Source organism: Bactrocera dorsalis, chromosome 6 (assembly GCF_023373825.1).
Source record: "Bactrocera dorsalis isolate Fly_Bdor chromosome 6, ASM2337382v1, whole genome shotgun sequence".
Classification (NCBI taxonomy): Eukaryota; Metazoa; Arthropoda; class Insecta; order Diptera; family Tephritidae; genus Bactrocera; species Bactrocera dorsalis.
In genome coordinates, this window is record NC_064308.1 from 27973572 (window position 1) to 27990243 (window position 16672).

General features: G+C 37.5%; 2 protein-coding genes across 2 annotated transcripts in view; both read left to right on the forward strand.

Annotated features, from left to right (window-relative positions):
* LOC105224889 (ankyrin-3) overlaps nucleotides 1-16672 on the forward strand; it is a 610175-nt gene that overhangs the window by 271727 nt on the left and 321776 nt on the right. The gene's annotated exons all lie outside the window — the stretch shown is intronic.
* LOC125779455 (uncharacterized) lies at nucleotides 7513-15290 on the forward strand. The gene is made up of 2 exons (XM_049460815.1): nucleotides 7513-9213; nucleotides 14239-15290. The coding sequence occupies exon 2, from the start codon at nucleotides 14258-14260 to the stop codon at nucleotides 14981-14983; it is 726 nt and encodes a 241-aa protein (XP_049316772.1). The 5' UTR covers nucleotides 7513-9213; nucleotides 14239-14257; the 3' UTR covers nucleotides 14984-15290.

A 16672-nucleotide genomic window follows, 5' to 3' on the forward strand; every position in this document is an offset into this window, starting at 1 on the left:
TTTTTTATATTATAAGTGTTCCTGTAGAACTGAGCCTTACATTTGAGAAACGCCTTTTTGATCTTTGCCTCAAAGTCAGGGTATGAGTAATCATCTTTTAAGGCCTCTAAAAATTAAACTTGTTAAAAAAATAGATGACATGAATTGAAATTATGTATTACTGTAAAGAAATTTATTGAAAAGTGCATAATTCTTCAATGCAACTTTTTTTTTTGGCTCCATCCCAATTCACTTTTAAGAGCAGGGACTCCGCAATATTATTATTGACATATCCGCTCCAGCAGTATAGTGTTCTGCGCCGATATTTCCTCTAGCTTCCGCATTCTTTGTTCCATGTTTTTCTGCCAGGAGGAGGTGTTTCGGGAAGTATTATTATTTTTTGATATAGGCACATTTAAATTTTGTGAGTTTAAAATTGCAAGAAGACTATTACATGCGGCCCTTGTTATTCGATTTTCAATTGCCCAAATGGCTAACTGTTTTGAAAGTTGTTCAACCGGCAAACAAAAATCTTCTATCACTTCTTTAGAGCCTGTACCACTTTCAACTTCTTCAACAACTTCTTTAGAGCCTGTATCACTTTCAATTTCATTAACACTTTCCACATCATTTTCATTTTGTGTATTATTATTTTGTTTTTTTTTTATATAAATTATTTAATTTGTTATTCACTAGGCGTTTTAAATGCCTTTTAGAGTACATTTAATTATCAATTTAAAATAGATATAAAACACTTACGTCTGCACGCTTTAAAAAACACAGTTGAAATGAACAATTGCTTGAAGACAAAAATTAACAGTTATTATTTCCCGTTAAATTATAATTTTTGAATCGAAATTACGAGTTTTAAGCTACGAAAAATTAAAAAAATCTCCTTTATTGCTCCTAAAGGAGGACAAAAGGAGATCAATACTAAAATGAAATAAAAAAAATCACAATAGAAGTATAAAATCTCCTTTTTTGCTCCTAAAAGAGGTCAATAGGAGGACTCCTTCATTCCTCCTTTCAGGAGATCTCGCTTTTAAATCTGCTGGGATAGGATAGAAGATGTATACATATGTATATTGTTGTGATAAATTTAATTTCTATTAGTAAGAAAAATATTTATTAGTACGAGGGCTGTCCGATAAATAACCGACCTCAACGTGAAGCTAGCGGCACATCTAAAAAAAAAGTTTCTACTTCAAATTGTGCATATTATAATAGCTACTCGCCAAAATTTCAGAAGTTTATCTTGTGCAATTATCTGTTGACAGTCGTTTTTGTGATTCTATTTCGGTGATTTCCCCAAAATGGAAAAAATTGAATATCGAGCTGTAATTAAATTTTTATTTTTCAAAGGCAATACGCCTTCACAAATCAAAGATGAGTTGGACTCTGTGTATGGTGACTCTGCACCATCGTTTACCACCGTAAAATTTTGGGCAGCTGAATTTAAACGTGGTCGCAGGAGCTTGGAAGATGATGAACGTCCTGGGCGTCCAAAAACTGTAACCATTAACGATAACATCGCTAAAGTTCATCAATTGGTACTAGACGACCGCCGGATTAAAGTTAGGGAAATAGCTGAGATTATGAAGATGTCAAAAGAAACTGTTTGTCACATATTAAAACAAGATTTGGGCATGAGAAAGCTGTCCGCGCGTTGGGTGCCGCGTTTGCTTACGCTAGACCACAAACGTGCGCGCATGAACATTTCCAGCGCTCTGTTGGCTCAGTTTAGAGGCAATAAGACCGAGTTTTGGCGCCGATTGATAATTGTAGACGAAACTTGGATTCATCATTATACCCCCGAAACAAAAAACCAATCTAAACAGTGGATTGAAAAGGGGGAACCAGCCCCAAAAAACCCAAAACTGTGTATGTGTGTGGTGTGTGTGGGAAAGTGATGGCGAGTGTTTTTTGGGACAGCCATGGAATTATTTTTATCGACTATCTTGAAAAAGGAAAAACTATAACAGGAGCATACTACGCATCATTATTGGACAAGCTAAAGGAAGAAATTTCGAAAAATCGGCCACATTTGCAAAAAAAGAAAGTCTTGTTCCACCAAGACAACGCAGCATCTCACACCTCAACAGTCGCCATGGCGAAAATCCACGAATTGCGGTTCGAACTGCTTAACCATCCACCTTATTCACCGGATCTAGCACCAAGCGACTTTTTTTGTTTCCTCAACTTAAAACTGCGCTCGGCGGCCAGAGATTTTCGTCAAATGAGGAGGCAATCTCTTTCGTGAACTCGTATTTTGCAGACAAAGACGCCAAGTACTATTTGGAAGGGTTGCAGAGATGGGAGCATCGCTGGGAGAAGTGTGTGGAGTTACAAGGAGACTATGTAGAAAAAAAAAAAAAAATTTTGAAAAAGTCGCGTGCATCATGGTTAGGTCGGTTATATATCGGGCAGCCCTCGTATAGTATACGATTTTAAGAGGCGAAAATTAAAAATAAATTCTGTTGAGATTCGAACCTGTGTACACATCGTGACTTTTCAAGCGCTTACCACCAGCACCACCATTGACACTTGCGTTGTATTGTCTTAATTATGATGCATGTAAGAAATATACGATGGTTCAAATAGTTTTGTTTAAAAATAGAAATGTGCTTTTGTAGAACATTTGCTTTTGCAAACATACTGACAAATGTGCAAACGACATAATATTCGTATATGTATGATTGTTTCGCATTTTGCTTCTACGCCGGTCAAATTTCTATACCAAAAATCAAGTGCATGATAAAATAAAATAGACAATGAGGGCAATTACTTTTTAAAAATTTTATTGAAAATTAAACAAAAATTAAAATACATCGGCGTGCGGCGAGAGTCCACTTCCTCGAAACGGCAGCCAGTGCGTGAATTTTGCGCTGGCGATCTCATCGAATGTGTGTGACCAAGTGAGTCGAATTCCAAATACGTTAGTATATCAATTTAAATTTCGACAATATCCCGATTCCCCTCCAGCTGATCGAGTATAATAAAAACATTACGCTTCGCACTGTAACAACCGAATCAGCTGTTTAAACGATGTTATTGCAAAACGGGTGGGATGAGTCCCAAAACGAAAAGTGATAAAATGGAATGTTGAATGTTGAGTTGTGTTGTGGTGTTCTCAGCTGTGGTGAACTAAGCTGTCTTATTAGGGTGCACCAGTTTTTTTCGGATAGAGGGGGTGGAAGCTTAAGTCATTTAAACATCCTGGGCCCCCTAGGCAAATATTTTGCCTAGTAATGCGTATGTACATGCTATTGCATGTATTTCGGCGTACTGCTAGTAGAGTTGCCGAGGGCGCAGAATACATGCTGTAAATCCTGAAAATGCCTTTGGTTTTAAACACTGTATTTGGTATTTATTTACATTTAGGTGCGTATAGCTAGGAATTATAATTTGCGGGTTTATCCGACTTATTATTATAGTAAAAAAGTGTATGCGTTTTTGCATTTATTTACTTTGTTTGCGGTTATTTACAATTTATTATTTCATCGGTTTGGTATACCGGTTTTTTATTATATGCCTTTTCTGTATTAACGGCTTATTAAGGATCGTAACTCCACGCCTGGCACAGGTATGGCCAGAATGGGTACTCCTTAGCCCTGGAGTTAGGACTACGAAATTAGAGGGATCTTACAAGAGAAAGGCCGTGAATGGAGAACGGCTTCGATTCGTGGTAGAGAATTCTTCACAATTAATTAATGCTTTGTATAGCTGATTCCCAATTATCACCAATGTGAGGAGCGCTTATGTAGATGCGATTATGATTAGACATTTTGTATCATTTTGTTATGACTAATATTTATGTGCGTATGCACTAATTTTGCAAGTAAGAGCCCGCCAAAGCTCTAGGATTTGTTCATTGTTGTTTCTCTTTTTTTTGCATTATTGGCGAAAGCCATCCTGCGGGGCCGAAAGTTTGTATGTCCTTTTAATATAGGGACTGTCAGAGGTAACTCTAACTTTATTTTTTATACCACTCTGTGGAGTGTTGGAATATTGTGGCTCTAGTGGTAGTCGTACGACGTACCGGCCATTATTTGATCGAGTAGTTGTGGCTTTAGAGAAGTGCTCACAATACTGATCTTTTATAGTTTTGTTTGTTATTGCAAGTTTACTTAACGTTTGCAGTTCACTTAATTGTGAATTAAGGTATTTGTTTTTATTATACTCAACTTGAGTTGGTATGGTGGTGACTAGTTCTGTGACTAGTCCATTTTGTGTTTCGCTGTGCAGCGTTTGAGATTTTTGTGCCTTTGAACAGCATGGTGTCTCTTGGCATTTAGTATTTTGGCTTTCGGGATTTGCTTTTGTAATTAAACCCGTGTTTCTTTTTGTATGTGCGCTCCTTTGAGGTGAGGGATATGTGCTGTAATGCAGCATTGTATGATGTCTTTTATGACAATATAGGCAGTTAAATTTGCTTTTGCAATTTTTAAGATTATGTGTATGGGACAAGCAGTTTGTACAGAGTCTTTTTGATCTGACAAAGTTGTTCCTTTCGTTAATGTTTAATTTTTTAAACTTCTCGCAAGTTTTAAGTTTATACCCTCTTTTACATAGTTCGCATGACGAATGTTTTCTCTGTTCGGATGTGAACGTTTGTGTTTTGTTAAAAATTATGTTTGATTTGTTTTTGCTTCTAGCTTGGGGTCTATTGAAACTTCTATTGAGGTCGTTTTGAACGTTTTTCGTTCTGACTAGTTTTTTATCTACCCTTTCTGCAATTTCGTATTGGGTAGTAAGAACTTCTTTCATTTGCCACGTTGGGCGATGAGAGCGATTGCTCCCACAAAAGTAACGATTTTTCTGGTAATGCAGCTGTGAATATGTTTACCAGAATGGGGTCCCAATTATCTGTGGGAATATTCTGTGTCGATAAAACCGACAAACAATTTTAAACAATGGATTGAAGCTTTATGAACTCTTCACTTGTTTCTTTCTGAATTTTTAGTAAATTTATTAATATCATCACCTGTTTGTCGACCAATATAATATTATATCAATACTAAAATGAAGTAAAAAAAAATCAGAATAGAAGTATAAAATCACCTTTTTTGCTCCTAAAAGATGACAAAAGGAGGTCAACACTAAAATAAAATTAAAAAAAAACACGATATAAGAACAAAATTAAAAAATCTCCCTTACTGCTCCTAAAAGAGGTCAATAGGAGGACTCCTTCATTCCTCCTTTCAGGAGATCTCGCTTTTAAATCTGCTGGGTATGTATATACATATATGCATAAATAGTTGAAATATAACAAAAGTGCACGAGTAAATCAGTGTTAATGGGATGATATACAAACCGAACGCTGTGGATCATTTCAATCATTGAAATATGAGTATGAATCATTACAGGTATTGTCTGTTAATGCGAACGTTCATAAACAAATCATGTATAAGCTGATCGCTAGTGATTCAAAGTTGTTCTCTATCGCTGATTTGAAGACAAACGGTTCGATTCGTGTACAAAAATCGAACTGACAGAATCAGACAGAGTAACGGATCAATTCTTGATTATTAACAAAAAAAAAGAAATGTGGTGTCGTGGGACACCAGGTAGGAACGAAGTTCCTTCGGCTAATGTAGAATCGATACAATTTGCAAAAAAAAAATTGTGCTTAATTTTATGTAGATTGTCTTGATTTTTCTCTCAAATTTTGCTGATTAGTTTTTATTTAAGTGCAGATAAGTATTAAGAAAATTAAGTATTTTAAGAAATAATGAATTACGTAAAATAAAAAAAAAAAATTATAAGTCAAATTATTAACTAAAATAACAAAATAATAGTCAAGTTTGGTAAAACCAAATGTGCATGCCTATAATTTGCCCAAGTAACTAAAAGAATTTCACATTTCCAAGTTCTCTACAATCGACTTGGAAGTTTTAGGTATAGGTGGTCTGTGGGCCTTACAAAAACTTCGAAAACGTATCTTTATCTTTATATATATAAATCTTTTGACCGTCTGTTTGCATTTGAACTGCTCCTAAACGGATGAACAGATTTTGATGAAATTTTGTGTGTATGTTCAAGGAGATTCGGGAAGGGTTTAGATTTTCAATTTGGTCCACTGGAAAATGTTTTTTAGCTTATTTTTTTCATTTTTAATCAATTATTAATTTTGAAATGTTTGACCGATAGATGGCGCCACCATCGCAGTATCCAATATTCAAACCTTAAATTGGCATAAACGTGCATTAAACAAAACGATGCCAAAGTAAAAGGCGACATCTGTGGATCGAGTTTTTATATTGTGGACAGAGTTGTTCGTTCTTAAGTAATAAATTGGGTGATTCAATACATCTATGGGTAGCTATAACATTTTTTCATACTTGCTAACTATTGGAGGGGGTATCTTGACAGGCAATTTAAAATTGCAAAAGGTCTGGCATAAAAAAATAGCGGCATAACTGAAGTGTTGATAAAAAATTTGAGATATACAGAAATCTTTTCGAAGCATTGCACAGAGAAATATAATATTTAAACGGGAACGATGAATACATATATGCGTACAATTTCAAACTGATCCTTCCTGAAAAATAATAAAATTGCTAAATATTGGGAATGGTAGAATAGAACTGCAATCAAATACACAATGCTATGAATTAAAACTGGCTCATTTATTATTCGATGAATAATATACCACGGGCATCCCAAAAGACTGATGCCATAACCTTGTCAGCCGATTTTTTTGTCTTTCCACGCTTGAGAACCGTTTCTTAATATGCAGTCCACCAGGCTGACAATCGATTGGACTCGATTGATTTCAATGATGCACAGCCCAAATTCAATAGTATTTTTACCCCAAAAACCAATGCTTTCTTAACGCACGAAATGCTGTTTGATTCATTTTTGTTGCTTTATCAAAAATGCGATTATTCCTTAACTAATACTTATAATCTAAGTAATAGAAATCATATAGATGGTATTAGTAGTACTACCTATGTATCAGCCACAGTAAAACGTAGGCGGGTTCTCTAGTAGTACATAAAAATAAGCTGAACTTGGATTTTTATCTGTTCGCTATAGCTGACTAAACGTTTATACGCATTTCTTTAATTTAGCCGAGGCTTACTTTCGCTGCAGTGTCTTGTCCTATTGATGGGTTTCTTTTTGCAAAGGTGTGTGTTATTAAACACATAATAACAAGTCCGTTCTTTTCGAATGTAACTTTATTAATTAATTACAATTTCCAATCCTTACAGCTATGGAAGTTAACATAATGTATGTGAGCTTAAAACTAATGAGTGCAAAGGTTAATTGCTGTTGTTATTATTATTTAAGGAAAGAGCGAATGTAGTTTAAGAAAGATCAATTAGCAAGTATGGAAATTATGAAATGAGAAAAAGAGATATGAGTGGATAAGTAAGACAGGTAAAGAAAGAATGAAGAGAGAAGTGTATGTTGTTGGTAGTGGGAGTATTGGTATATTACTCCTCCCCCCTTAAGACATATGAGACCTCGCAAATTAATATTACATTTTTACTTAATAAATACAATAAATATTTCTTAATATTATTAAATTAGTTGTTGCGTCAAGCGACAAAATATATATTTAAACCTAAAACTGAAATTAAGAAAAATGAATTGTAAAAAATTATAAATATTGAATTACATTAGTATTGTATACTTACCCTAATAATATTAAAAATACTTACCATAATCTATTACTTTAAGTTAAAATGAATTACTCACCTCTTTTTGTACATACCTGTATACTTCCATTCCAACTGTTCTATCCCGTTAGTTTTAAGACTTAGGCTAAGTAACTAGATGAGCTGAAATAAAGAAATAATTGTTATTTGACCGCAATTGAATCCGCACGCGTTTATCTATTTTTCGCTATCTCGTTCGTTCGCTTATTTTTCTTCACAGTATCGTGAGCCAAAGTGCAGGCAATTGGTTGAATTTTAAGTTTAGTGATTTCACGTGTCCCGACTATTATTTTTATCTCAAAAACTCTTGAGAAATTTCATGGCGCCCGAGCAGGGACGTGAGCGTGATTAGAAAATTAAAATAACTACATACAATATAAAATATCTTTTTCGCAACCAATTGCCAAATGTCGTTTTCGGTTTTCGGATCTTCGGTTCTCACGGTTCTCACGGTTAAGTGAAGTGGCAAGTTAAAAAAAAAAAAATATTATAAAAAGGATTAAGGATCCAACTCTAAAAACATATATATGTACATATATGTACATACATATAGTTAAAATATATTTGAAGTGCGTGCAGTCCAATACAAAAATATAATAAGTGGAACCTATAATAAAAATAACGAAATATACATTTACATACATATAATATGAGTGCAGTGGAAATCTGTGGAAAAAATACATACATATACATACAGTGTTAAATCAAGTGCTAAAATACTTACCGTATACTTACCTCAGCATAAAAATCCTAAAAGAAGAAAAAGGAGAAAAATTGTGGAGTGTGTGCTTAGTGTAAAGTGAAAAATTCACCAAAGCGAAGAAGAAAGAATTAAAATAAAAGGTGGTACTAAGGTGGAAGGTGAATTTTATATGCGGAACAGTGGTGGGCGCAAATAAAAGCGCAAAAGTGTTTGAAATACCAAAAATAATATTATAAATACGTTACTGTTAAAAAAAAAAAAAGGAAACAGTTTTATAACCTGTTTAAAGTGCCGCATAATTAAAAAACCGGTAAAGCCGGTAAAGTGCCGGTAAAAACGACAAACCGTTTCCACCGCTATCCGCAACTTTTTGGTGCTTCAATCCGCTGCTGTTATAACTCCGCTGCTGCCATCACGTCGCTGCCTTCAATCTATTGCTGTCGTCGCTCCGCTGCTGTTATAACTCCGCTGCTGCCATCACGTCGCTGCCTTCAATCTATTGCTGTCGTCGCTCCGCTGCTGTTATAACTCCGCTGCTGCCATCACGTCGCTGCCTTCAATCTATTGCTGTCGTCGCTCCGCTGCTGTTATAACTCCGCTGCTGCCATCACGTCGCTGCCTTCAATCTATTGCTGTCGTCGCTCCGTTGCTGTTATAACTCCGCTGCTGCCATCACGTCGCTGCCTTCATCTGCTGCTGTCGTCAATCTGTTGCTGCTGTCGTCGTTCCGCTGCTGCCATTACTCCGCTGCTGGTATAACTTCGTTGCTGCCGTCTATCCGCTGCTGCTTAAGTCATCGTGGGAATGAGCTGCCGCTGTATCCTGTGCCAGAGGGACGTAAGCGCCGGCAAACAGCCGACGCACCAGGTAACGAGTGCGAATTATTGAAAGTGGTGCAAACAAAAAACAATAATAATAAAACTGCAAACGCACACTTTCAGTTTTTGGCTCTCCCTTTTCACATTACACGCCTATTTACACATATATATATATATCGTTTTCTACATATATTATATATTTTACATATACGTATTATATACTATACTTATATTGAAGTGAATGTGAAGGGATTTTGGGATTGCGGATTTGCCTACATTAAGGTGCGACCTTTTTGTAAATCGCCTAATTTTAAAATTTTAATTCGGTCAGTTTTTTCGCATATTATCTCTTGTCTTCGCAAATTTAATTCCTGGGCAATATTTTTTCGCGTTAAATTTTCGACTGTGCTAGTGCTCATTTTGCATAACTCATCGGTTTGGCTTTCATATACTTGGGAATCGATATTATTTTTTCTCGTTTTCGTAACCGATTCCAAATATATTTGTTGCCAACCTTTATTGCTATTGGTTTGGCTTTCGTATATTTGAGAATCGCTTTATATATTTTTTTTTTTTCGTTTTCGGTATCGATTCTTAATATATCTGTTGCCAACCGTTGTAGTTTTTTTTTCGGAAATTTAATTTAAACAAGCAAAATGAGCAAGCCAAAGCCAACTATCGCCAATCTCTCTCCAAGTAAGGAGTTAATCGACTTAAAGTCATTAAAGCGTCAAAGGACGGTGGCAAAAAATAGTATTTTGCGAATAAAGACGGGCCTTTTAGAAAAAACCATGTCGTTAGATCCAATTGAATTGGAATGTCGGCTCGACATATTAAATTCACATAGCGAAAAGCTAATGAAATGCCAATCTAAAATTGAAGAGATTGATGAAGACGACATGGCCCGAGGGGAGTTAGAGGACATAATTGTTGAAACGAAATCAATAATTAAAAATATTTTAGCCAAAAACCGAACGTCAATTGCCGAAACATCTTTCGTAGCTTCTCACAGCTCAAGGCTCCCTAAAATGAATTTGCCGAAATTCAAGGGAGAATATTCAGAATTTAAAAATTTTATGACTTTGTTTGAGAGCTTGGTTCATAATGATCCAAATATCCCAGATATAGAAAAATTTAACCATTTGGTAAATTGTCTATCTGGAGAGGCTCTGGGAACAGTTAAAGCGTTTCAGATGTCGGATGAAAATTATCCGAAAGCGTTGGCAAGCCTCAAAAAGGTCTATGATAACAAATGCTTGATATTTTTCAATACAATATCTAAACTTTTTGAGCTGCCAACCATCCCAAAGCCATCCGCGCCTTCATTGCGATCAATGATTGATGAAGTGTCTGCTGTTTATGACTCTTTGCTATCTCTGGGCGATGAGAAGCAAATAACAAACGCCATTATAATACATATAGTTATGACAAAGGTTGACCCTGCCACCCGATCCAAGTGGGAAGACCAACTTGACTACGATCACTTACCATTATGGAAGGATTGCGAAGCAACTCTAAATAGAAGGTTTCAGCAGTTAGCAGCGGAAGGAGCATCTTGTTCGAGGACGAAATCCGGAGCCACAACCAGCATGAGCCACATGAAGCAGCCACACATGGATAGGACTAAATCAGCTTTAGTTGCTGCAGAGGCAAAGCAGCCAACTTGTCAAAAATGCAAGTCAAAGGAACATCAGTTAACTGCCTGCCCCACTTTCAAGGCGCTTCCGGTACAACAGAGGTTTGAGTTTGTGAAATCGGTGCCCTTATGCATAAATTGCTTGCGTAAGGGGCATACTGTGTCCAAGTGTAGAGCGGATCGATGTCGTGTATGCAATCGATCGCATCACACATTGCTACACCAGTACCCGATTTCCTTCCCCGCTGCATCTCATCCGCAACCAGCAACCACACATGCCATGCATACAGCGAGTATGCCGGATCGGGTAATGTTGGCGACAGCTGTTATTCAAGTGAGGACCAGTTACGGCGAATACCTGCCTGCGAGAGCATTACTGGACTCAGGCTCCCAAGTCAATTTTATGACGGAGGACTTGGCACAAAAGTTGCGGATTCGTCGCCAACACAAAACGTTGAACATAATAGGAATTGGAAATTCCAACACGAAAGTGGGGACAAAACTAAGCGCGTTTGTTAAGTCGCGGGTAAATAATTACGAATTTTCGGCAGAATTCTGGATAATGCGTTGCATTTCGGCTAATCATCCAGACCATAACATAAATGTTAATGGCTGGAAAATTCCGCGCAATATTAAATTGGCGGATCCAGAATTCCATAAATCAAAAAAGATTGATATCTTATTGGGTGCAGAAACCTTTTTCGATCTGTTAGCGGTTGGCCAAATTAAAAGTGGCCCTAACCAACCAACGCTACAGAAAACCCTTTTAGGGTGGGTTGTGTCTGGCAAATATGCTAGCAATCTAAGTCCTCCTCCTTCTGCAACTAGCACATTATGCCAATCTGAAGATGACTTAACGTCAATTAATTCGGTGGTCCAAAAATTTTGGGCGTTAGAAGAATTACCTTCAGAATCAAATGGCATCAAATTCACACCAGAGCAACAAGAGTGTGAAAAATTTTTCGTAAATACAACTCAAGTATTGCCTTCAGGACGGCTTCAAGTCAGAATGCCTTTTAAAGCTGACCGTAAGTTACTCGGTCACTCCTATGAAACCGCAGTTCGGCGGTTTCAGGCCCTGGAGAGAAGGACATTAAAAGATCCAGAACTTCGTAAAATGTATCTGGACTTTATGAATGAATATAGAGCCTTGGGTCACATGAGCCCAACGAACAATAAGATCCCGAGTGAGCCACACTACTTCATTCCGCATCAATGCGTTTTAAGGCCCGAGAGCACAACAACCAAATTACGTGTTGTATTTGATGCTTCGAGTCGATCTTCAACTCAAATAGCGTTGAATGAACTTTTGATGGTAGGTCCAACCATCCAAGAAGAGTTATACTCAACTCTTCTTCGTTTTCGCTTACATAAGTATGCACTAACAGCGGACATTACTAAAATGTACCGCCAAATAATTATGCACGAAGAAGACAGAAATTGTCAACTTATTGTGTGGAGAGAGCATCCTTCTGAGCAAATTCAAATTTTTCGTCTTAACACCGTAACATACGGCACTGCGCCTGCTCCATTTCTCGCAACACGGTGTTTGCAAATGCTCAGTGATGCCAATACAATGAAATACCCACTCGGTTCATTGGCCATTAAAAGAGACTTTTATGTTGATGACTTATTAACAGGATCTGAAAATTTTGAGTCTCTAGATCTTATAAGAAGTGAAGTAATTAAAATATTAAACTCGGCAGGATTCACTTTAACAAAGTGGTTTTCGAACCACCCTAAATTTTTCGACAGTGATTGCACTGAAAAGTCATTAAGTTTCAATGACAAAAATTCTACTAAAACACTAGGAATCCATTGGTTGCCGAAAGAGGATTTGTTTCGATTTGTTTTGGATGCCAACTTTAATGATCTGCGAGCCACTAAACGGAACATATTGTCAGTCTCCGCTCGCCTTTTCGATCCTCTTGGATTATTAGCCCCACTAGTTACCAAAGCAAAAATCTTATTGCAAGAGCTTTGGATTCAAAAACTAGATTGGGATGAGTCGATTCCATTGCGCCTCAACACTAGCTGGCAGAATTTCAAAGCCAACCTACTGCAGCTCTCGTCAATTAGCATTCCTCGGTATGTAAACTTAGAGTCGACTGCTACATGCCAAATCCATGGCTTCTCCGACGCTTCAATAAGAGCGTACGGATGCTGCATATACATACGAAGCCAATCTGCTAGTGGTGTCAAATGTACGCTGCTTACTGCAAAGTCTAGAGTGGCTCCGCTGAAGACCAAATCTCTTCCGCGTCTCGAGCTCTCGGCAGCACATCTTCTTGCCAAATTATGGTCACGAGTTGCACCAATGTTGAGTCGACGATTCGAGAAAATTACATTTTGGACAGACTCTGAAATTGTATTGCACTGGGTAAAGACGCATCCATCTTCATTACAAACCTTTGTCGCAAATAGAGTGTCCGAAATCCAAGAATTGACTGACAATGTAGAGTGGCGACATGTGCCAACGAAACAAAATCCTGCGGATCAAGTGTCTCGGGGTTGTAACGTGGACGAATTGAATAATTCAATATGGTTTGGCGGTCCACAGTTCCTCCTAGAAGACCCTGCATTATGGCCAATTAATAACCACTTCCAGCTCTCACCAGAAGACGAAGCATTAGAGAAGAAGAAAGTTACATTTACATTAATTTCGACTGCTGAGAAAAATTCAATATTGGACCTCATTGAAAAATTCTCTTCTCATAAAAAATTGCTTCGTGTGGTCGCATATATATTACGATGGATCAGACGACCACCAAAATCCTCCAGGGGACAAGATCTGACTTCAGAAGAGCTAAACTTGAGTTTCTTGAAAATTGTCCAGGTGACTCAACATTCCGAGTTTGCGAGCGAAATCCAAAAACTGACGAAAGGCACGACGCTACCCGCAAACTTGCAAAAACTCAACCCGTTTTTGCATGAGTACTCGGATATGTCGCTGTCATTCACATTAATCCGAGTAGGAGGTCGCCTATTCAATGCACCTCTCCCATACGATGCCAAATTTCCGCTTTTATTAAATAAAAATTCGCACTTCGTTATAACGTACTTACGGTTCCTGCACATTCGAAATCACCACGCTGGGGCAAAAGCGTTGGTTGCGCTTCTTCGAGAACGCATATGGCTAATTAATGCCCGAGAAGCTTGCAGTAGAACCGTAAGAAACTGTATACATTGTTTTCATTACAAGCCGAAGTTGCAAAACCAAATAATGGGAAATTTGCCAGTCGAAAGACTTCGAGCACTACGGCCCTTTCTGATATGTGGCGTAGACTTTTGTGGTCCCATATATACAACGTTAAAAATACGTGGTCGACCACCCGTAAAAACGTATATAGCAGTTTTCGTTTGCTTCACTTCAAAAGCAGTACATTTAGAACTAGTCTCGGACTTGTCTACTAATTCTTTCATTTTCGCCCTTAAAAGGTTCATTGGTCGCCGAGGGATGCCACAGAAAGTATTCAGCGACAACGCAACCAACTTTGTCGGCGCCGACCGCAAGCTGCGCGAGCTGAAGGAGGCGTTCCTAGCGCAAGCGCCAGAACTAATGGGGTTCGCAGCCGAAGAAGGATTCAGCTTCGGCTTTATACCACCCAGGGCGCCGCACTTCGGCGGATTATGGGAGGCGGCCGTGAAGTCCGCCAAGCATCTGCTCGTCCGCGCACTCGGCAACGCTCTACTCACGACGGAGGAGCTATCAACACTACTGGCCGAAGTGGAGGCCATTCTGAACTCTCGTCCCCTAGCACCGTTGGGACAGGACCCCAACGACGGAGAAGCACTAACTCCAGCGCACCTTTTAATCGGTTGCCCTCTGCGAGCGCTGCCACCAGCACAAGTGCCAACGGACCCAATTCGTTGCTGCGAGAGATGGCAACTTGTTTGCTGTCTCAAGCAACAGTTTTGGCGACAGTGGTCCAAAACCTACATGACGGGCCTTCAGGAACGCAACAAATGGCTGCACCCCAAACGCAACCTGCAGCCAGGCGATCTCGTCCTCGTCCACGAGGACAACGTGCCGCCACAGCAGTGGGTACTCGGACGCGTCGTCGCCGCCGTCGAAGGGCAAGACGGCAAGGTGCGAGTCGCAGAAGTAGCAACCAAGACGGGCACGATTAAGCGCCCCATCCACAAACTGGCTGTCCTTCCACTGGATATTGAAGGAATCTGATCCTGTCAAGGTGGCCGGTGTTGCGTCAAGCGACAAAATATATATTTAAACCTAAAACTGAAATTAAGAAAAATGAATTGTAAAAAATTATAAATATTGAATTACATTAGTATTGTATACTTACCCTAATAATATTAAAAATACTTACCATAATCTATTACTTTAAGTTAAAATGAATTACTCACCTCTTTTTGTACATACCTGTATACTTCCATTCCAACTGTTCTATCCCGTTAGTTTTAAGACTTAGGCTAAGTAACTAGATGAGCTGAAATAAAGAAATAATTGTTATTTGACCGCAATTGAATCCGCACGCGTTTATCTATTTTTCGCTATCTCGTTCGTTCGCTTATTTTTCTTCACAGTATCGTGAGCCAAAGTGCAGGCAATTGGTTGAATTTTAAGTTTAGTGATTTCACGTGTCCCGACTATTATTTTTATCTCAAAAACTCTTGAGAAATTTCATTAGTAATTACTTATTTTTGAAACTCATATCGTCTTTTTAATTGTGTCTTATAATATTTTGTTTTGCGATTGTTTGAAATGTCGGTAACATAATTTCCATTTCTATTATATTCAACCAGTTTTTTGTATTTAGGTTTATTTTTAGGAATTTGTCTATTAAGCACAATATTATTTACCAATTCCTTTGGTTCATGATCTCTATTTTTATTCAATTTCTCAATCCTTTCAACTTTCTGTTTTTCGTACAATTTACTTAGCTCTTCAATGGACTCTTTATCAAAATTTCTTATTATAAAATCAATGGGTATCATTTTTGTTGTTGTATGAATTGTATTATTATAGCAGTTGAAAATTTTAAAAAGTTTTTCTTCCAAAGTTAAATCTCTATTTTCTTTGTCGGCCTCCATTAACCTTAAATGCTCATTTAAATTTCCATGTAGTCGTTCTACGTCTGAGTTTCCAGTTTTTAAATACGCTGTAGTAGTATGCATTTGAATATTTTGTTCCTTTAAAAACAAACGTACTGCACTGTGCAGAATGCACCTATCGTTGTCAAACGCAATTTTATTCATTTTACCTAAATATTGAATTCGCTCTTTAATAGCTGCTAAAATTGCTATCCAATTTCTATCATTAAGTTTATGAAAAGTGGCATACTTAGAAAATTTGTCGATAGTTGTAAGGTACATTATATTTCTGCTTGGAAACCAAATGTCTATATGTACTATGTTATAAATATATATTTTAAATTCTCTTCTAACACGCTGTGTACAGTTGCATCTAATGACGTAGGACTATGGTATGCTACTTTTTTACTTTCAATTTTACTATCTCCAAAATTATTGTATATATCTCTATCTAAGAAATTTTCATTATTTGAAACAAAGTATCTGCTTAAAGTATCAGCAACAGTATTATCCTTTCCTTTAATATACGTAATTTCAAAATCATATTCATTTAGTAGAATTTTCCACCTTTGTAGTTTCATATTAAGTTATTTAATATTATGCAACCAAGTTAAAGGCTTATGATCAGTTTGTATTATGAACTTCCGACCATATAAATAAGTTCGGAAATGTTTCACAGACCATACCTTGGCTAAGGCTTCTTTCTCAATAGTAGAGTAACGAATTTCGTGATCCGACAGGGTACGAGAAGCGTAGCATATTGGGTAACTATTTTGACTCAAAACAGAGCCAACAGCGCATTGCGAAGCATCGGTGG

Excerpts from the sequence above, each read along its gene's own strand:
- LOC125779455 (XM_049460815.1), top strand. The coding sequence starts at position 14,258 with ATGCCACAGAAAGTATTCAGCGACAACGCAACCAACTTTGTCGGCGCC.